The sequence below is a fragment of the Pogona vitticeps genome, chromosome 3 (assembly GCF_051106095.1).
Source record: "Pogona vitticeps strain Pit_001003342236 chromosome 3, PviZW2.1, whole genome shotgun sequence".
NCBI classification, from domain to species: Eukaryota; Metazoa; Chordata; class Lepidosauria; order Squamata; family Agamidae; genus Pogona; species Pogona vitticeps.
The window spans coordinates 41,155,575-41,174,194 of NC_135785.1; the positions used below are offsets into that span (position 1 = coordinate 41,155,575).

At 39.7% G+C, this 18,620-nt stretch overlaps 1 protein-coding gene and 1 long non-coding RNA gene across 4 annotated transcripts in view; both read left to right on the top strand.

The window, feature by feature from the left end:
- The window catches only part of PIK3CB (phosphatidylinositol-4,5-bisphosphate 3-kinase catalytic subunit beta), a 108,812-nt gene extending 91,314 nt beyond the window's left edge, over positions 1-17,498 (top strand). For all 3 annotated transcript variants that reach the window (XM_072995948.2, XM_072995949.2, XM_020793154.3), the window contains exons 20-24: positions 5,974-6,141; positions 10,519-10,642; positions 12,465-12,610; positions 14,145-14,277; positions 15,551-17,498. In XM_072995948.2, coding sequence (XP_072852049.2) covers positions 5,974-6,141; positions 10,519-10,642; positions 12,465-12,610; positions 14,145-14,277; positions 15,551-15,688 — 709 coding nt within the window. In that variant the 3' untranslated portion in view covers positions 15,689-17,498. The remainder of the gene's footprint in view (positions 1-5,973; positions 6,142-10,518; positions 10,643-12,464; positions 12,611-14,144; positions 14,278-15,550) is intronic.
- LOC144587838 (uncharacterized) lies at positions 10,653-12,431 on the top strand. Its single transcript, XR_013543012.1, has 2 exons — positions 10,653-11,576; positions 11,625-12,431. It is a non-coding gene; the product is annotated as an uncharacterized LOC144587838 (long non-coding RNA).
- Positions 17,499-18,620: the final 1,122 nt, after the last annotated feature.

An 18,620-nucleotide genomic window follows, 5' to 3' on the forward strand; every position in this document is an offset into this window, starting at 1 on the left:
ATAAGCCATGACAACTTCTGTGATTCCTATTCTACCCATATGAATATCATAGGATGTTGGTCATTGTTCCTAAATAACCCAGTCTGATTTTCAAATTCCCTTCTTGAATTGTGTTCACAGAGCCTTATTGGTGGCTATAGATATGTGCTGGGTTATGTCCAAAATTCAAACAAAATGGATGCTTTCATCTAGCCATCTTTAAAATTAGCTGATTTTATTGATACTAGAGATGGGCACAAACTACTGGTTTGGCAGTTTGTTCCAGTTTGTTTACTGTCACAAGAGGTGTTTGGCGGTTCAGCATCCTGCCTCCTGCAGCAGGCACCCACTCAGGGGCAGTGTCCCAGCTTCCCTGCCCCACTTCCTAGTTTGTTTCCATCTAGTTGATGCACATGTTCTTTCTCCCTCCAAACAATCACTTTATTTTACTTGCTAAAATACTTACGTACCATGATTTGCTCCTGAAAAATTTCAAAGTAGCTAGCAGCTCAACAGCAGTTAAAATACCAAAGAATCTAATAAATATCAAAACAGAACCCAAGCAACAGAGTGAAGAAAAAGGCAGAACAAAAGCTATGGAGAAATCTCTTTCATACTTTTAAGGTTCTCCCAAAGTCCACTGAAGCACTGTAGACTTCCTCTGACTTCAGAAGGCCTCCAGTAAGGGAGCAAAAATGAATGTCACCCTAGGCGGAGATGCTATAGCTTTGGTGTCATTAAAAAAAAAGCTCTGTCCTGAATAATGTGCAAGGTTTGAAACCCATTAGCTGCTGTGTACAATGTTTTAGAAGGAAATAAATTGTATTCCTGACACACCAGGTGGTGGTCTTGAGCTCATCTCTTAAATATTTTTTGTAAGAGCTGAATAGACCAAAATCAACTCCAGGCACACAGCAATAGCCCACACAGATAAGAGAGATATTTATAAACAAGTGATCCATTAGGCACATATGCTATTCATGAGAAGGCTCTCTTTAATTGTGTCTCTGATATCAGAAAAATTTAAAGATAGATTTATTCAGGAAGTTCTTTTTTTCAGGGCAAACTAATGTGCGTTCATTTGCTCTGAGGTCAAATATTGCTTTACTGTCTCTTTGGAAACAGAAAAATATATTTGGAGACCTTTTTCATATATTTTGCAAATCAACAGTTCAACTGTTGCCAAGAGCCAGGGCAGGGTTTGCCTCTCCCATCAAAAAAAGTTGATCAGGAGTTTCATATTTGCTGTCTTCACAGCGGATAGAAATGTATGCACATCCCAGCCCACACACTTTGTTTGGCAGCATGCCGTGAATTTGGGAGTCTTATTGGAAATAGTTTCTCTGATTCACTCTTATCTGAGGTTGCATTAAGGAAGTGGAAGAGAATGAGGCTGTGCACGGTTACTTTTAAAACCTCTTTGGAAATGATAGACCACAGTGAAGGAATGGGGTGAAATCAGATCCACCAGAATGCTTTGTTCATAGTTTTATACATACTCTTGACTGAGATGCAAGGATCTTATAAAGGAGAATTGAATTGACCAAATTCATTGAGTTATAGGGTAGCTTAGCTGGGCTTTTCTCCAGACTGGGGAACAGAAGGAGTACTAGAGACCACATATCACTACTTGCTCATGCTAATATCATTGAACTGTAGACTTGAAAGTGAATTCAGGGACTGTATAGTGTAATTCCTGTTATGGGACTACTTGGCCAAAATTCTACTCTTTCTTTTCTCCATAACATAAGTGAAGAAGTTGTGACAGCTAATTAACAAGGTGCCAGTCATGTCGCCATCTGCACAACTGGCACTTCATTTAGTAGCCTCGGCTACTTGCTGCCACTTTCACCACTGTGCAGCTGAAAATAAAAAAACAACACTATTTTGGCCACCATATTTAATCACCCAAACAATATTTACCCAAGCTTGCCTTCTCTGAAAATGAGGCTGACCATGTGATATTGAAACTATTGTCAGTCAGGGACTGCTTTGAAGCCCACACTCTCCATAGGGAGAGAAGCAGGAGTTAATTTGCAAAACACCCTGTGATTATTAGAACTCTGCAGTTTTAGAACATGGTGTTTTCCAGAAATCTCTGTTTAGGAATCTCCCAGAAATGTCTGCTGCTTGGTTATCCTTCTCTAACAAAGAAAAAAAATGAAACTAACTAATCTTCTAAATATTGTACACCTAGAGGTTTCTGCCCATTCTAATTGTCTTGTTCATTGTTATGAAGAATAATCATACCGTGCTATATTGCCAAAAAAACAGTCATTCCCATGAAGGATTGGACTCTTGTGAGTCAGATACAAGGTATTCATTTTTCTAGTAGTTTGAATGTACTGGGCTGTGGTGGCTGGAGGAAGGGTGCAAGGAATTCACTCCACGTTTTAGTCTGCACTTTAGAATAGTTATCCAAGGTACTGATAGCTCCCATAAGTGCAGTCTAAAACCTGGATTGACTGCACAGCTCCTCCTCCCCCCTCCAAATCAGAGTCACCAGAAGTGTCATAAACATAATGAAGCAGGGGCCGTGCAGCAAGTTATACAGATAAGTGGAGGATAATCTGCCTGGTCGTCAATGCCTTTAGGCCCCTTGTGTTCCACTGCCTTGTCCTAGGCCCATCAATTGGGATGCTGTTATGAAATATCTACAAAAAATCCCTGCACAACTGTGTCATCTGAACAGTTACATTTTTTTATTCCTTTTAACATTGGGACTTTGTAATTCCATACTTGTGCAAAATGCAGAAACTCACCACATGTCTTTGTCTTAGCTCAGAGAGATTTGTTTCCCTTCATACCAAGCCAAGGTTGATATTTTTTGTTGTTATTTTCCGTTCTGTTATTTTATTACTTTCTTGTCCTCCACAGGAGTTGGTCTAAACTTTGGGGATTATTTCCTCAGTACTTCACATTTAATATACAATGCAGTGCTTCACACATTGAATACAGGCATGTCATTTTGGCAGTAAAAGAACAGATTTTTTGAGAAAGAGGACAATATTTACCATAGTAGCAGAGCTGACCAATCTTCCCCTGATTCATAAAAGCATAAATATGCATTGTCCATAAACTAATACATTGTGATTTCAGATATGAAGATACATCTGAAATGTGGCCCTGCACATTTGCATGCATACGGCAGCTGATGGTATAATATGTGTTACGCCATATTTAGTTGGCTGTGCTTACACAAGCATGTAATGCCATATGCCTCCATATTCAAAATTTATACCAAACTACAGTCGGTATAAATCATGCAGAACTGTTTGTGCTTACTGTGAATAAGTGTGTTGCTGCAATACAATATGAACAAGGATTCTTTTCTTTAAAAGTGATATAATTATGGTTACAAAATGTGTATTGAGTAAACATGTATTTTTAAAGATTTTTTTTTGGTACTATAGGCATGTATACATGGGATCGGGGATCATTATATATGAAATAGTCTCATTCTGGAAATAAGTTCCCACCCTTGGGAAATACAAAGGATTAAATTATTAGGATCTATAGAGAGCTTGGAAGAGTTACTTTTTTTTAGAAAACAGGTCTCAGAACTTTCATAGGCAGCTTGGTCACAATTCCAGCTGGCAGCTATAGTAACTTTTCCAAGCTCTTGATCTGACTCTCTCAGATCTTGCTTTATCAATCTATGACACCAGTAATGGAATAAACCTGAAACGTGATGTCAGGAATAGAGGTACGTACTTTGTAGGTTAAGAAACAAAAGGCATGGGGGGGGGGAGAAAGTCAGTTTGAAGTTGGTCAGGAGGTATTCATTGACTTTATAAAAGGGGGTCATTCTGACATGTTTGGGCATAGTAAAAGCAAAAAAATGCACTGACATATTTGAAAGAATCATGGCTTGAATTGATAGAAGAAATGTTTAGCAGACCTAAAGTAGCATGGTAGGAGTTAAACAGTATGGCAAAGAAATAGTCATTTCTCAGGCCAGCTTCTAGCTCTGTCAGTAGTAGTTTTCATATAGTTCTTTGATAGGGGCAAAAAGATCCACTGACAGATGTTGAAGGCAAGGATGAGGTAGAAAGGGCCCCCAAGGATTTGTCCCCAGCTTGACTCCTGTCAAACTGTCTCTCTGATGAGGATGTTTTTTCCTCCAGTTGTGAGTGTAGGGTTCTCAAGGGGCTGAGTTGCTTTCATCATTCCCTGCTTGTGAAGGGGAAGTTGTTGGAAATGTGCCCAGTGGAAAACGGCAAGCAAGGGTTTAAATGTCACGATGCACAGCAAGCAGCAGCAGCCGCATCACACTTTTAACCTCGCAAAGAACCTGCCATGCTTTCATTATGGTCCCAAATGGCTTTGCTGTGTCATCCCAGCAGAGATATCAGAACTATACAGCTGTGCTGTACAAACACCTGGATTCAAGGATTTGATTTTGGCATTGATTGTTGCAAGGGGAAGGTTTGAACTCAGCACTATAGACAGCTTCGAAAAAAGGATGCAGGGAAGGAGGCATTACCCAAACATCTGTTATCAGCATTTTTTTGGAAATTAAACTCCCCCGGCTTGGCTGGCCTCTGTTAATGTTTAAATTTTGTAGGTCATCTGAGTGTTTTAATTTTGCAGCCATTGTTAGTTTTAAACAAAGAAATTGAACTGTTATCTTGTCTCGCTTTGTGTGGCAGAAGAGATTTCTTTGATCAATTTTCATATATAATGTTTTAACATCTTATAAAAGAGTTGTTTCTTTGAATTTCAAGCTGCAGTGTGTATTTTTGTTCTTATTTTATGATTTTCTAATCCTGCAGAAAAGTTGATTTATCTTGGTTCAGACTGGCAATATCACAGTTTGTATGCTCAGTGTGGCTGTTTTGTTTTGTTTTGAATTTTGGCAATTCCTAAGTCCTCCATCCCTTATCTATCTTAAGCACTGAGATGCATGTTTATGGTATAGTACTGATAAAATGTATATCCCAAAGACCCCACCCCCAAATTATTTCCGTGAAAAGCACCCAGTCCTTACAGTACCCAAAGGAAGCTATGTGTCCCAAACCTAAAGAAATTTAAGTACAAAACATACCTGAGTTTAAAATGGGAATTAATTCTGAATAAAGCCCCACCACCACCAAAGCAAAGTGTGCTGCTTATATACAGTGGACCCTCGACTTACAGACGGCTCGACTTACAGACTTTTCGAGTTACAGACTTCTCTGGCCGCAAAATTTAGGTTTGACTTGCAGGCGGAGAATTGACCTACAGACCAGAGAAAAGCAAAATGGAACAAAAACGGAACAAAAACAGCCAGTTACGGATTAATCAGTTTTCAATGCATTGTAGGTCAATGGAGGCTCGACCTATAGACTTTTCAACCTGCAGCCATTGTTCCAATATGGATTAATTCCATAAGTAGAGGGTCCACTGTGCTTCAAGCACTCTCTGGGTGGTTTACAAGTTAATTATGCAGGCTACACATTGTCCCCCAGCGAGCTGGATACTCATTTTACCAACCTCGGAAGGATAGAAGGCTTGAGCCGGCTACCTGGGATTGAACCCCGGGTCTTGAGCACAGTTTAGGCTGCAGTACAGCAGTTTAACCACTGCACCATTCATTCATTCATTCATTCATTCATTCTCTCTCTCTCTCTCTCTCTCTCTCTCTCTCTCTCTCTCTCTCTCTCTCTCTCTCTCTCTCACACACACACACACACACACACACACACACACACACACACACACACACACACACACGAGAAAATCCCTTAGTGGAGGTGACCTGGTCATCTCTGCTTGGTTTTGAAAATATTTTGCTTTTGTAAAGTTACAGAAACACAGAAAGAAGGAAACAGCACCATCTGTTGGCAGAAACCAGAAGGCCTTGGAAATGAATTTTTTTATTCCTACCTGTGAAATTCTAAACTCGTGTTATACACTGATTTTCTGTCTCTAAAAATATGCCTTCAGCCAAAATGTTTAGCTGTTCTTTTGATGTATTTTTCTGACTTGGAAATGTTTTCTTTTCCCTCCCAGAATTTTGCCTTATGGTTGTTTAGCAACAGGAGATCTTTCTGGCTTAATTGAGGTTGTTTCTAAATCTGAGACCATTGCAGACATTCAGCTGAATAGTAGTAATGTTGCTGCTGCTGCTGCATTCAATAAAGATGCTCTCTTAAACTGGCTCAAAGAAAACAATTCAGGGTAAGCTGCTGTTCCTACTTACTTACTGACTGACTGACTGACTGACTGACTTATTTGATTTATATACCACCCATCTAGCCACTCTGGGTGTACTTCAGACTATCCCACAATTAAACAGACAAGACAGTAGCAAAATAACAGTTGCAAAACAAACACTACAAACGTAGAATTGTAGAATGATTGAGTTTGAAGGGTCCTATAAGGCCATTGAATCCAACCCCCTGCTCAATGCAAGAATCCAAATCAAAGTAGATCTGACAGATGGCTGTCCAGTTTTCTCTTGAATGCCTCCAGCATTGGAGCCCTCACCATGTCCCAAGGTACAGTGGTGCATCACAAGACAATTGCCTCGTGGGACGATTAATCCTCAAGACAATTGGTTTTTGCCATCGCTGTGGTGCTTCGCAAGACAATGTTTTCTATGGACGATTTTCACAAGACGACGATTTTTCCCCGTTGGAATGCATTAAATAGATTTCAATGCATTCCAGTGGGGAACCGCGTTTTGCAAGACGATGTTTTCACAAGATGACATTTTTCGCGGAACGAATTAACATCGTCTTGCGAGGCACCACTGTAATTGGTTCAATTGTTTTACTGCTCTAACAGTTAAGAAGTTAAGAAGATATTCAGCCTAAATTCAGCTTCCAGTTGTTCAAGCCCAATATTATGTGTCCTGTAATCTGTTGAGAACAGATCCTGCCCCTCCTCTGTATGTATCAGTCTATTATATCATTTAAATGTTCTTTTCTCAAGGCTAAACATGTCCAGCTCTTTCAGTCCAGTGCTCAAGCCTATCCAGGTCATTTTGAATTTTATTCCTCTCTTCCAAAGTATTGGCTATTCCATCCAATGTTGTGTCATCTGTATACTTGATATCCATTTCCTGCAGTCCCTCATCCAAGTCATTAAAAAATGTTGAAGAGCACTAGGACTCAGCCCTAGGGTAACCCGCTTGTTACCTTTTCCCAGTTTGAGAAGAGCCATTGATAAGCATTCTCTGAGTACAATTCTGTAACCAACTGTTTATCCACCTGATACTTGTTCTATCCAGCCCACACCCCATAAGTTTGCTAATCAGAATATCATGGGGCACTTTGTGAAAGGTTTTGCTGAAGTCCAGACATATTACATCTACTGCAATCCCACCGTCTACCAGGGAGGTAACCTGATCAAAAAATGAGATGAGTAGTCTGGAAGGATTTTTTCTTCACAAATCCAAGTTGGCTTCTAGTTATTACTGCATTGTTTTCAAAGTGCTTGCAGAGTGACTGCTTTATGATGTGCTCTAGAATTTTACCTGGGATTGATGTCAGACTGACCGATCTGTAGTTCCCTTTTTCCTCCTTTTTGTCCTTTGTGAAGATTGGGACAATGTTAGCTCTACTCCAGTCATCTGGTACTTCATCCGTCCTCCATGATTTCAGAAAATAACAGACAGTAGTTCTGTGCTCTCTTCAGCCCATTCCTTCAATATCCTTGGATATAGTTCATCTGGCCCTGAGAATCTGAACTCATTTAAACTTGAGTATTTGGTTATCAATCTCAAGCTGCAATCCTATCCTCTCCATTTGCACTTCACATTTGCCTGGATGAGCATACACTGTCTTTTGGGAAAAGACTGAGCTAAAATAGGAATTGAGCACTTCTGCCTTTTCTCTGTCATCTGTAATTATTTTCCCACCCTCACTGAGTAGCTAAGCCACTCTTTATTTTCTTTGTCTTTTACTACTGTGGTCCCCAACCTTGGGCCTCCAGATGTTCTTGGACTTCAACTCCCAGCAATCCTGGCCAGTAGAGGTGGTGGTGAAAGCTTCTGGGAGTTGTAGTCCAAGAACATCTGGAGGCCCAAGGTTGGGGACCACTGTTTTACTGTGCATGTACTAAAGTATGCTTTTTTGGTGCTTTTAGCATCTCTTGCTAACCTCAGCTCATTCTCAACTTTTGCCAACCTAACACCATCCCTGCAATTCGTTGCTATTTGCCAGTAATGTGCCTTTGTAGCTTGGCCTTCCTTCCATTTCCTATATGTGTCCCTTTTTACCACAGGTCCCCACTGAGCCTTTTTGTGAAGCCACATTGGTCTATTTGCTCTCTTCCATCTCTCCCCCCCCCCTTTTGAAATTGTTTGTAGTTGTGCCTTTAGAATTTCCTTTTTAGAAACTCCCACCCATCTTGGACTCCTTTACATGTTAGGATTTCCTATCATGGGACCTTAACTATTATTTTCCTGAGTTTATTAAAATTGTCTTTCCTAAAGTCCAGTGAATACATACAGCTACACTCTGCTTTTGTTTCTTTTGAAATCAAAGACTCACAAGTAGAACATAGTCATTTCCCCCCAAAGTTACTCTTCCTGCCAGTTCCTCCACCAGGTCATCTCTATTAGTCCAGGATAGCTACTTCTGTGGTTTTTTTCATCCACGTTTTGTATGGGATGCTACACAATGCAGAAATTCCTTGGAATGTCCATGTTTGGCAAAAACTGTCTCCCAACAGATATCAGGGTAATTAAAGTAGCCCATTACTATTGCATTGTGTTTCTTTGAAATTCTTGCAATTTATTTTTAAAATGTTTCCTCTGGATCTTCTTCTTGATTGGGTGGTCAATAGTAAACTCCATCTACACGTTCCCTTTGTTTTTTGCCCCAATTATATTAACCCATTTTAATTATATTAGTGTTCTTTATGGGACAATCAAGTTCATTTATTTCCCTTTCTGTTCTTTTTGAACAATTTATAATCTTTCAGTTGCTGTATTACAGTCAGGAGAATCAGTCTTTCAGAAAGCTTAGCTCACGGTCCCAAAATCCAAATCCCTCATGTTGGCACCACCTTCATAGCCAGTCATTCACCCAGAGTATTTTCCTTTCCTTTTCTGTTCCTCTTCTGAGTACTAGTAGGATAGATGAGAAGACTATATGGGCCCCATAGTCCTTAGGTTTCCTTTCCAGAGCTTCAAAGTCTGATGTGATCTCTTCAAAGTTACTCCTGGCTGTGCTTTTGTTCCCACATGGATAAGAATAAAAGAGTATGTATCCATGGGTTTCAGGAGTGATGGCAGTCCTTATAACACATCCCTAATCTGTGCTCAAGAGAGACAGCATACCTGGTAGGTCCATGGATCCTTCCCAGCATATTTCAGTTTCGATCCTTTGCAGTAGGGACTCTCCTACAACAACTACCTTCCTCTTGTTCTTTTTGAAGGATGTGGGTTCCGTGACAGTGATTTTGCTGAGTTTCAGCCCTTCTCATGTCCTCCTGTGGAGTCTTCTCTGCATGTTGTCTGGCACAGTCCTCTTCAAGAATCTGAAAGTGGTTTTGTAGTTCCAGTGGGGAAGAGTGTCTTCACTTTCTTTTGTTCCTGTGACACTTTTCCATGGTGCTTCCTGAGCTATTACTCTCCTCAGCATTCTCTTCCATTGCTTTGTCTTGCTGTTCTTCCATCTCTAGTGCCTAGTGCCCCCCCCATGACTGCTGCTACAATATTCCTGTCCTCCTCTTTCCACTGCCCCAGAAACTTGGGTAGATCATCCCCAAAAGCTTCCCTAAATAGCTCCTGTTTTAAAGACCTTTGAGTCTTTAAAGTTGAGTCATGGCAACTGAATTTCTTTCTTACTGGGTTGAAACATTTTGCTACTCATCCAAGTAACTTCTTCAGTCTGAGGAGAGTTGGTAGGAGACCCCTGATATATCCTCCACATTGGTTTCACTTCCCCCTGGTCTGAATAGGCTCTTTAGAAGGACAAGGACTGGAGGTGAGGGATAATCCCACTTCTGCAGTTGTTCTTCACCCATTGTCATGGGTCATTAACAGTTGTTAACAGTGGTCTTTCTGGTGTGTGTGGTCCTGACTTTTCTGGGGACCGATGAAAAGACAGCATGATAAATAGGAGAGAGATTGTATCTAAGGCCTCCACCCCTGTTTCTATATGTACATGTATGGCATCCCTGACCCCTCCCTCAAGTCCAACTGAAATTAATGGGAGTTACTCCTGGGTAGATAAATTTAGGATTGTGTCATTACTACATTGCCTATTGATTGTGTGTTTCCACTGTAAACCTCATAAAGGACAGTGTTCCCTCTCCACAGTGTTATTTCGGAAGAAGGAAGGTGAAGCCATTTCACATGTTGGGAGGTTCTTCTAGAACATACAAGACCCATAATCTGTCCCTTACTGATAATTTGAAAAAGCTATGAGACAGCTCCTTTGTTTCCCATTCTGAAGGCAAGATGCATTTCATGATGCTGTACCTGGGCTGAAATTAAAGCAACATTTCAAAAAAAGGGGGGGGGGATCTAATAAAATGCATTAAAATGTTTTGGGTAACCAGCAAAATTCTTTTTCCTCTTTTTTTTTCTTTTATTCAATTTAGAGATGACCTGGATCGAGCCATTGAAGCCTTCACACTATCTTGCGCTGGCTACTGTGTAGCTACTTATGTGCTGGGCATAGGAGACAGACATAGTGACAATATAATGGTCAGGAAGAATGGTCAGGTAAGGGGAACCTTAGGCAATGATCTTCAGAAGGAAACATCTTGCTAGATAAATGATACTGACTTACTTCAGTGCTAGCCTCTGTGTCACTTACAACCCATGGGTTTTAAGCTTTGTGTCTTTCTAAAAATGAATAAGGACCACTTTTTCCTATCTATAAACCTTTTTTCTACTTTGAAAGGCTTTTTATTTGCAAAGATCTTTGCTTATATTTTGACAGTATGAAGCCTGCTTTGATTTGCACATCATAATTAAGATTGGATTTTGTGCTGTGCCTAGCATTGTGTTGATTGTTCTTCTGATAAAAATTTCATTCTACAGTGGTGCCTCGACTTACGAACGTCCCTACTTATGACCATTTCGAGTTATGACCAGCTCCGGCTGCAAAATTTTGCTTGTACTTGCGACCGGAGCTTCCACTTACGAATAGAAAAGGGCAGGGAAAAAAGGAAGGAAATTCAAATTGCTAACTGTAGGTGGCGATGAGGCTGCTTCTTTGTAGCTCTTTCACTCCAGCAGTCAGATAGCGTGTGTCGGAGGAGGCTTGGGATTGCCTCCTTCTGCTTCTGTGTGTGTGTGTTTGTGTGTGTGTCTGTGTGTGTGTTTGCAGGGAGGCTTTGGGCTCACTGGTAAGCTAAGGTGCTGTGTTCTGCTTTTTAAAAACTGTTCTGGGTGTTTTTGCAGTGTGGTTTTGTGCTGGGGGGTATGCTTCTATGCTGTGGTGGGTCTTGGAGCGTTTGTTTTTGGGGATTTTACCCCCATTTCCGATGGGTCTTTGGGGTTGGTTGGGTTGGTTGGTTGGTTGGTTGGTTTTCCCCCCATTTCTGATGGGTCTTGGAGGGTTTGTTTGTTTTTTGTGTTTTTTTTTTTCCCCATTCCAGATGGGTCTTGGGGGTTTGGTTGTTTTTTGGGTTTTTTTCCCCATTTCCAATGGGTCTTGGGGGTTTGCTTGTTTGTTAGCTTCTCCCCCCAATTCCCATAGGTCATGGGGGTTTTGGTTGCTTTTGGGGGGTCCCCATTTCTGATGTGTCTTGGGGGATTTGTTGGTTGGTTGGTTTTTTCCCATTTCTGATGGGTCTTGGGGGGTTTGCTTGCTTTTTGGGGGGGTTCCCCCATTTCCTTGCTTTTGCATTTGTTTTCTTCGCATTTCCAACCTGCCCCCTTTGTTCTCTGTGCATTTCAGATCTGCTCCGTTTGTTTTCTGTGCATTTCCAATGGGTCTTGCGCGCTTGATTGCTTTTCTCCCCCCCCCCTCAGCCAGGAGGGATTAATCACATTTCCAATGAGTCTTGCAGTGATTTTGTATGTGTGTGTTGTTTTTTTCCTTTGGCCTGAACGGATTAATTGCATTTCAGTGCATTCCTATGGGAATGGTGCTTCGACTTACAACCATTTCGAATTATGCCCATAGATTTTGGTCCTAAGTCAAGGCACCACTGTATATAAATAGTTTTTGATCTTCCTCTTTTCCTGCTGCCTTTGAACTTTCCCAATATTATTGTTTTTTCCATAAGACTAAATATGAGATGGAGGAAGCCAACAACCTTGAGTTGGCAATAGCTGAGCAGGGCAGTTGAGGACAGGACATTTTGAAGATGGCTCATTCATAGAGTCACCATAAGTTGGAGGCAACATGATGGCACATCACAACATAGAAATACTTTTTACATAGGTATAGCTTTTATAAAAGGACATTGGGAGAATATGTTTCCACACTACATTGTGGAGTACATTGCTTTTTAAGATGTTAAGAGTAATATAATTATGAAATGGTTAATTACTTTTCCCAGCTTGCTAGTTTATTTTATTATTCTTTTTGCAGCTCTTTCATATAGATTTTGGGCATATTCTTGGGAACTTTAAGTCCAAATTTGGAATTAAAAGGGAACGGGTGCCTTTCATTCTTACCTATGATTTTATACATGTCATTCAACAAGGGAAAACTGGAAACACTGAAAAATTTGGCCGGTATGTACAATTCTGTTTGTTCTGTTTCATAGTCTTAGAAAGGATTTCAAAATGCAGTAAAATGAAACAAAGCCAGAATTGTGAATAGTATTACACTGTTCCATAGAATAAATCAAAGGGACATGATCCTGTACATTCTTAGGTGAGCTTTAGTGATTCTAAGCAAAAACATTCAGTTGCAAGGTCAGGGGATGGTCAAGCTGGTTTGTTTAGCTGCCTATAAAAATAAGAAACAACTGATGTAACATATTGTGGCAAAAATTCTATGCAAACACAGAATAACTTTTGCCAGCAACACAACTGGTCAGATTCAAACTTCTATTCTTTTCAGAGATATTGCTGAGTGTCTTCAATTTAGAGGGTAATGTTGCTGCAAACATATGTGTGTATCCCCATACAGAGCCTATTGCTTTTCTTGTGCAAACACTCTTATTTGCATTGCATAAACATAACACACACAGCCTTGTAAAAGTGTTATGTTTCTTTTGCCTCTTGTGGAGATGGTGAAATGTTGAACCTCACTGACTGCTAGGAACAGCCAAAGTTTACCGGACCTTGGAACTGCATATACTATATATGACAATATATACCATACATGACAAGATTTGTATAAAGTATCAATTGTTTAAAAAGAATACCTGTTCTTTTTTCAAACAATCCTGGGAATATAAATGACAGACACTATTAAATAATTACAATAAGGGGGAAATATTACTGTTCTACTTTCCCAAATTCCTCAAATCTTTATTTGCTCAATCATTATGTATTATTGGTACATTAGAGAATTATCTTTTCAAGCAAATGAAATGAACCTTTTGAATGAGGAAGAAAATACATCTGAACACATTCAGATGTGTAGGGAATGTATATGAAAAGTCAACACCTTGGAATACAGGGTCCTCTCACTAGAAAGCATTTAAGGTGTTATGCTTCTGATAATACTCAGTACACATCAATATCCTGTCTGCGGATCTCACGTGAAATCACTCCCTGAAGTGACTTCCTCTGAGTTTTTGCCCCAGACAAATTCCAGGTCTTTGAGGAAACTTTAGCAGATGGCCACAACCCTTCTCCCTTAGTCTCTGCTACCAATTAGCATTGCTGGAGCAACAAGTGAAAATGTCCTCCTTCTTTATATGCTGCAGAAACTATCCATAAGCTATAGAATTATCTGCTCATCTTTGAACTGTGCAATTTATGTTGTGCTCCAATTTGGAATAGTGCCTTTGGCTTGCTTCCTTTTAGCATCTGGACAGAGCTGTGGTGCTGCTGTATTCCGTTGCTATGTAGGATGAAAAGCAAACAGTTTGCAAGTGAATTCTATTTCAGAATAAACCACCTGTAGCTACTGGTTTGGCGTTGCCTGTTTGCAAAGAGAGGTACAATGAAAGCAGGTGGTGGGTTAAGACGTTCCATTATCTTAGATAACAATAGTGAGTCAAACAGCTGTGTTTTGAACCAGATCAGGCTGCCTGGAGTCTGTCCTACTTTTGGTTGCCCTGCTTTATTATATATGTTCTTTGTGGATCTTAAGGTTTCGCCAGTGTTGCGAAGAAGCTTATTTGATTCTGCGACGACACGGGAACCTATTTATCACTCTTTTTGCACTGATGTTAACGGCTGGACTTCCAGAGCTAACTTCTGTTAAAGACATCCAGTATCTCAAGGTAACATTTGTATACCCATCTCAGATTTCCTTTGCATTTTCTCTTCTTAATTGTTTTCAAACTCTGTTCACTGAGGTGTTTCTGAGGTAGATTTGCCACACAAATAAAAATATAATTTAATGCACATGTAAACATTCAAAGAACCACATCAGTAAACAATGTTCCTCCTCAAATAATGTACATATAAATAAATGAAGCTGCCTTGTACTGAGTAAAAACAAGCGGTCTGCCTAGCCTAGCTTTCTCCTGTTGGTAGCCGCTTCCCAAGGTCTTGGGTCAAGGTTTTCCAAAGTGCTGCCATATTCTCCTCTAACTGGAGATCCTTCCACTGGGACACAGATACATTAAAGAAAAACCCTGCTGAATCAGACCAAATCCCTGAATAGTCCAGCATTCTGTTCATACAATGGTGAACCCATTTGCCTACAAGACTTTTCCCTCTAAACTACAAGGATGTTGGCAACTCTTTGGTACCAAGTACCAAGTCTGAGTCCAAGTCTTTGGTACCACATCCCAAACCCCAAGTTCGAGTCCCTGGTGGCAGCAATTTTCTGGCTTTAAATCCTTCCGTATCTCGCTGTGCATCTCCTAAAAGTTTCCTAGGTTGAAACAGATCCCTAAAGACCCCTAGAATCTAGGGGAGAAGGGGAGACCTGTAATTTCTCCAAAATGCTGCAAAACACCAAAGGGATTCTAGCCTTTAGCACTTTTTTTTCCACAAGCCTTTGACCCTTTGTTTCTCTGATCACATCCTTGCCTAAATTTTCAAATTTATTCTAATCATATAAATTTTACTGTAGAATTTGAACTACAGATCAGACAGGGACTAGCCCCTTGTTTTTTATAAGAGAATGATCTGGGGGACTCAGGAGTTGGAGCATGTAGCATAAATGATCGTTTTGCTTTTTCACTCATAATTAAAACTCTGGTTAATAGAATACACATTCTTTGGCCTTTATTCTAGGACATGAATCTATAGGAGAAATATGAATTAGTGAAGTCCTGAGGTATTATTTTGTTAGCCAGTACAACCGGAACCCAGATTCCAGCATATTTTGATAGCAGCCAGCAAAGTGCAGCTTGATGTCACAGGTTTACTTTTTGAAACGGCATTCCACAAAAATAATGAGTGTTTCCCTTAAACTGCGTCCCTCCCATGTGTAACAAAAGAGTGAGAGCTATTTGAAAGTGGTATGAGCTATAGACAACTCAGGGAAAATGAAAAATACTTTGAATAGAAGAGAATTATTGTTCAATACTGTTTTGTTCTTAGGATTCCCTTGCACTAGGAAAGAGTGATGAAGAAGCACTAAAGCAGTTTAAGCAGAAATTTGATGAAGCACTCAGAGAAAGCTGGACTACTAAAGTGAACTGGATGGCGCACACTGTTCGGAAGGATTACCGATCCTAAGTGATCTATGGATTTGCACTAAACTTAATGATACTCTGACAATAAACTGTTAAAAGGGAGACAACAGACCCTTTTAGAAATGGACCCAAGGAAATTGATAGAATGGTTCCTGATTATTTTGCACTCTGCTTTGGGATGCTTCAACTGGATTTTGTAAATTTAGCAGATGTCCTCAGTAATCACTTCTGCTGACTTTGCACATTGAAAGCTATTGCTAAGCTTTTATATTATTTTGATACACTGAGAAGCTGTACATATTTGGGATTTTTTTAATGTTTAGGTAGTGAACTCTACCTCTGTCCTGGATGGTTAGAGACATCTTGAACTGATTGTGAACCGGTATCAGTATCAGAGGTGTTTTGGATGTCCTTAATTTTATCTCAAGTGAACATTGTGTTGTGTACATACATTTTTCCGCCACTGGCATAAACGTATTTGTTCTACTGTAAATAACAACTGTGAGATCATTGTACAGCTGGAAGCTAATTATATCTTGAACTGCAACCAGAAGAATAGATTTCTACACTTAATAATGATGGACAACTATTTAAAGAGACAAATGCTTTAAATAAAACAAGTGCTCAATGTTCCAAATGTGTTTAGAATTTTTGTGGAATGCAGTATATTTGGGACTACCTTGAGCTCTTAGAAAATTTTATCATGGAGTTTACTGTCTTCACATTTTTTTCTAAGCATCTCCTTTTTAAAAACCTCCAGTATCTGAAGTTTTTCAGAAGCCTGAAGAGTTGGTCTGTCTGCTCTGCAGTGATATACATACAATGTGTGTTGTGTGCAACCTTGTCTAACATGTGTAAATGGATGATTAAACAACAACATCAGCTGACAAGACAGCTACATCCCAAAAGAAGAAGACTGAATATCAAAGCTAAGAGGCATCTGGGTTATCTTTTCTTTTTCTTTTCTTTTTATTGCAGCATTAGAACTCAAGTCATTTCAAACTTGTCATTTACTGTGGCCTTAATTGCCTGTAATGATATTGTCTTGTCCAGCTAACTTGTGTTCAGTCTAAGATGAATGATAGACAAACTGGATTTATTTTAATTTATCAAATAAGGTACCGTACTGGAAGGTGCTTCATGGAGAAGCAGTTGAGGTTAAAAGTGCAATAGGAGCTGCTTGTTTTGAGATGTGCCATACAATGTTTTGGAACTGTGGTGAGATAAACTTCCAACTCCTGCTTGCTCGCCAAAGAACACTGCTAGTCCTTTGTTTTGATGATGACTGAGTCAAATGAATTCTATGTAAAGTTACAGTGGGATCAAATCAGTGATTTTAAAGCAGGAATGGCATTAAAGATTACTGTCTTTTCCAGAGTATTTGACTTTGTCTAGGTGTGTCTCTCCGTATGTGTGTCTTTCTCTGAAATGTAGGGGTTGGGGGAATGGTAGCCCTGAATGTACTGTTAGACTGGAACTGCCTTCTGTCCTACCTATTGCTGAGGGGCAATAGCAATGTAATTGAACAACATGTGAAATATGTTGACCATTCTTACTCTACTGTCTAAAATCAGAGGTGATTTTTTGCTAGATATGAAACTGCTGTCTCCCTAGGTATCCACGGTTCATGAAAACATTAGCATTAAAGCTTGCTGGGGAATAGGTTGTAAATTCGAAGCAAAGTCACAATAATCTGTCTCCTGCTGCTTGTAATTAAGGAATGTGTCATAAAATTAAGGGTGGAACTGCAGCAGTTTCTCCCTTTTCACTTGTAACGCATCTGTGTTATATCTTATTGGAATGGCGTTTTCGATCAATCTGCCCTTTTAAAGACTTTGTTTTGTACCCATTGATTATAGTGTGTGCTTTTTGTCCTTCTTTCCTTGTTCGTTTGTGGCATACATGTAAACAGTACATTGCTGTTTTTCATCAGTGAAGACACTAATGAAGTACAAATCAAACTGGTGGGTTTTTCATTTGGAATTCATTCATTTGAGTTCCCCTTTGTTTTTGTCACTGAAATGAAATGAGCTTTTTCATTTAGTTTTTTGCTATTAAAATATAGTGTATACTTCTGATATCAGAGGTGCGCTTGTTAACAATGGCTTCCTACTGAAGTCCTTCCTTTAGAGTAGGTATGGGCAAATTATGACCCTTCCGTTGTAGGACTGGAGTTCTTATCAACCTTAGTCAGCATTGCCAATAGTGAAGGATCATGTGAATTGTAATTGTAGCATTTGGAAGACAGAACTTTGCTCACACCTGCTTTAGAGAGTCTAGAGCCCTTTAATAATGCAAACATTTGCTGTACTGGATCCAAAGAACTTTAAGCAGAAGAAAAAGAGCAACTAGCAATATTCTGCTAACTCTGGCAATAATTCATGCTTGCTATATTAGATATATTGAGCTGACTTAATAAAGGAGGCTGTGGCCTCTAGTTCACAGACCTGGGCAGGGCTGTTAACTGATAGGCTTATTGGAAGCCATAAGCTGAAAGTGACGGCCGATAAAAGCACATATTTTGTAAACTTGTTCACTAAATCTCAGATGTTTGTTCTTGGAAAAACATTATCTCTTCCTAATCCATTTCACTGAATATCTTTAATATATTTATCCCATATGATTTTGTTGGCAGTTTTGTATTCCCATTCATGTATGGTGATATGAACTAAATAGCTCTAATCTATGCTTCTAGGGGGTAAGTACTAAAGTAAATGAAAGTTCATTTATTCGCATTAGTAAAACAAGGGACTTTATACCCTTCTTTCAGAGGTGGATCTCTTTTTTTAAAAAAAAGCCAAACCCTATTGGTTTATAGTCAGCTGGACATATACAATTCCATGTCTACTGGGTTTCTGTATTCACACGGATGTGGTAGAGCAGCTCAATGACCATAATGGGAACCTTGTGTGCAGGTAGGTTCTACTTGTGAATTTAGGGTCACATGAGGCCCTGAAACAGCAATTTGACACCAT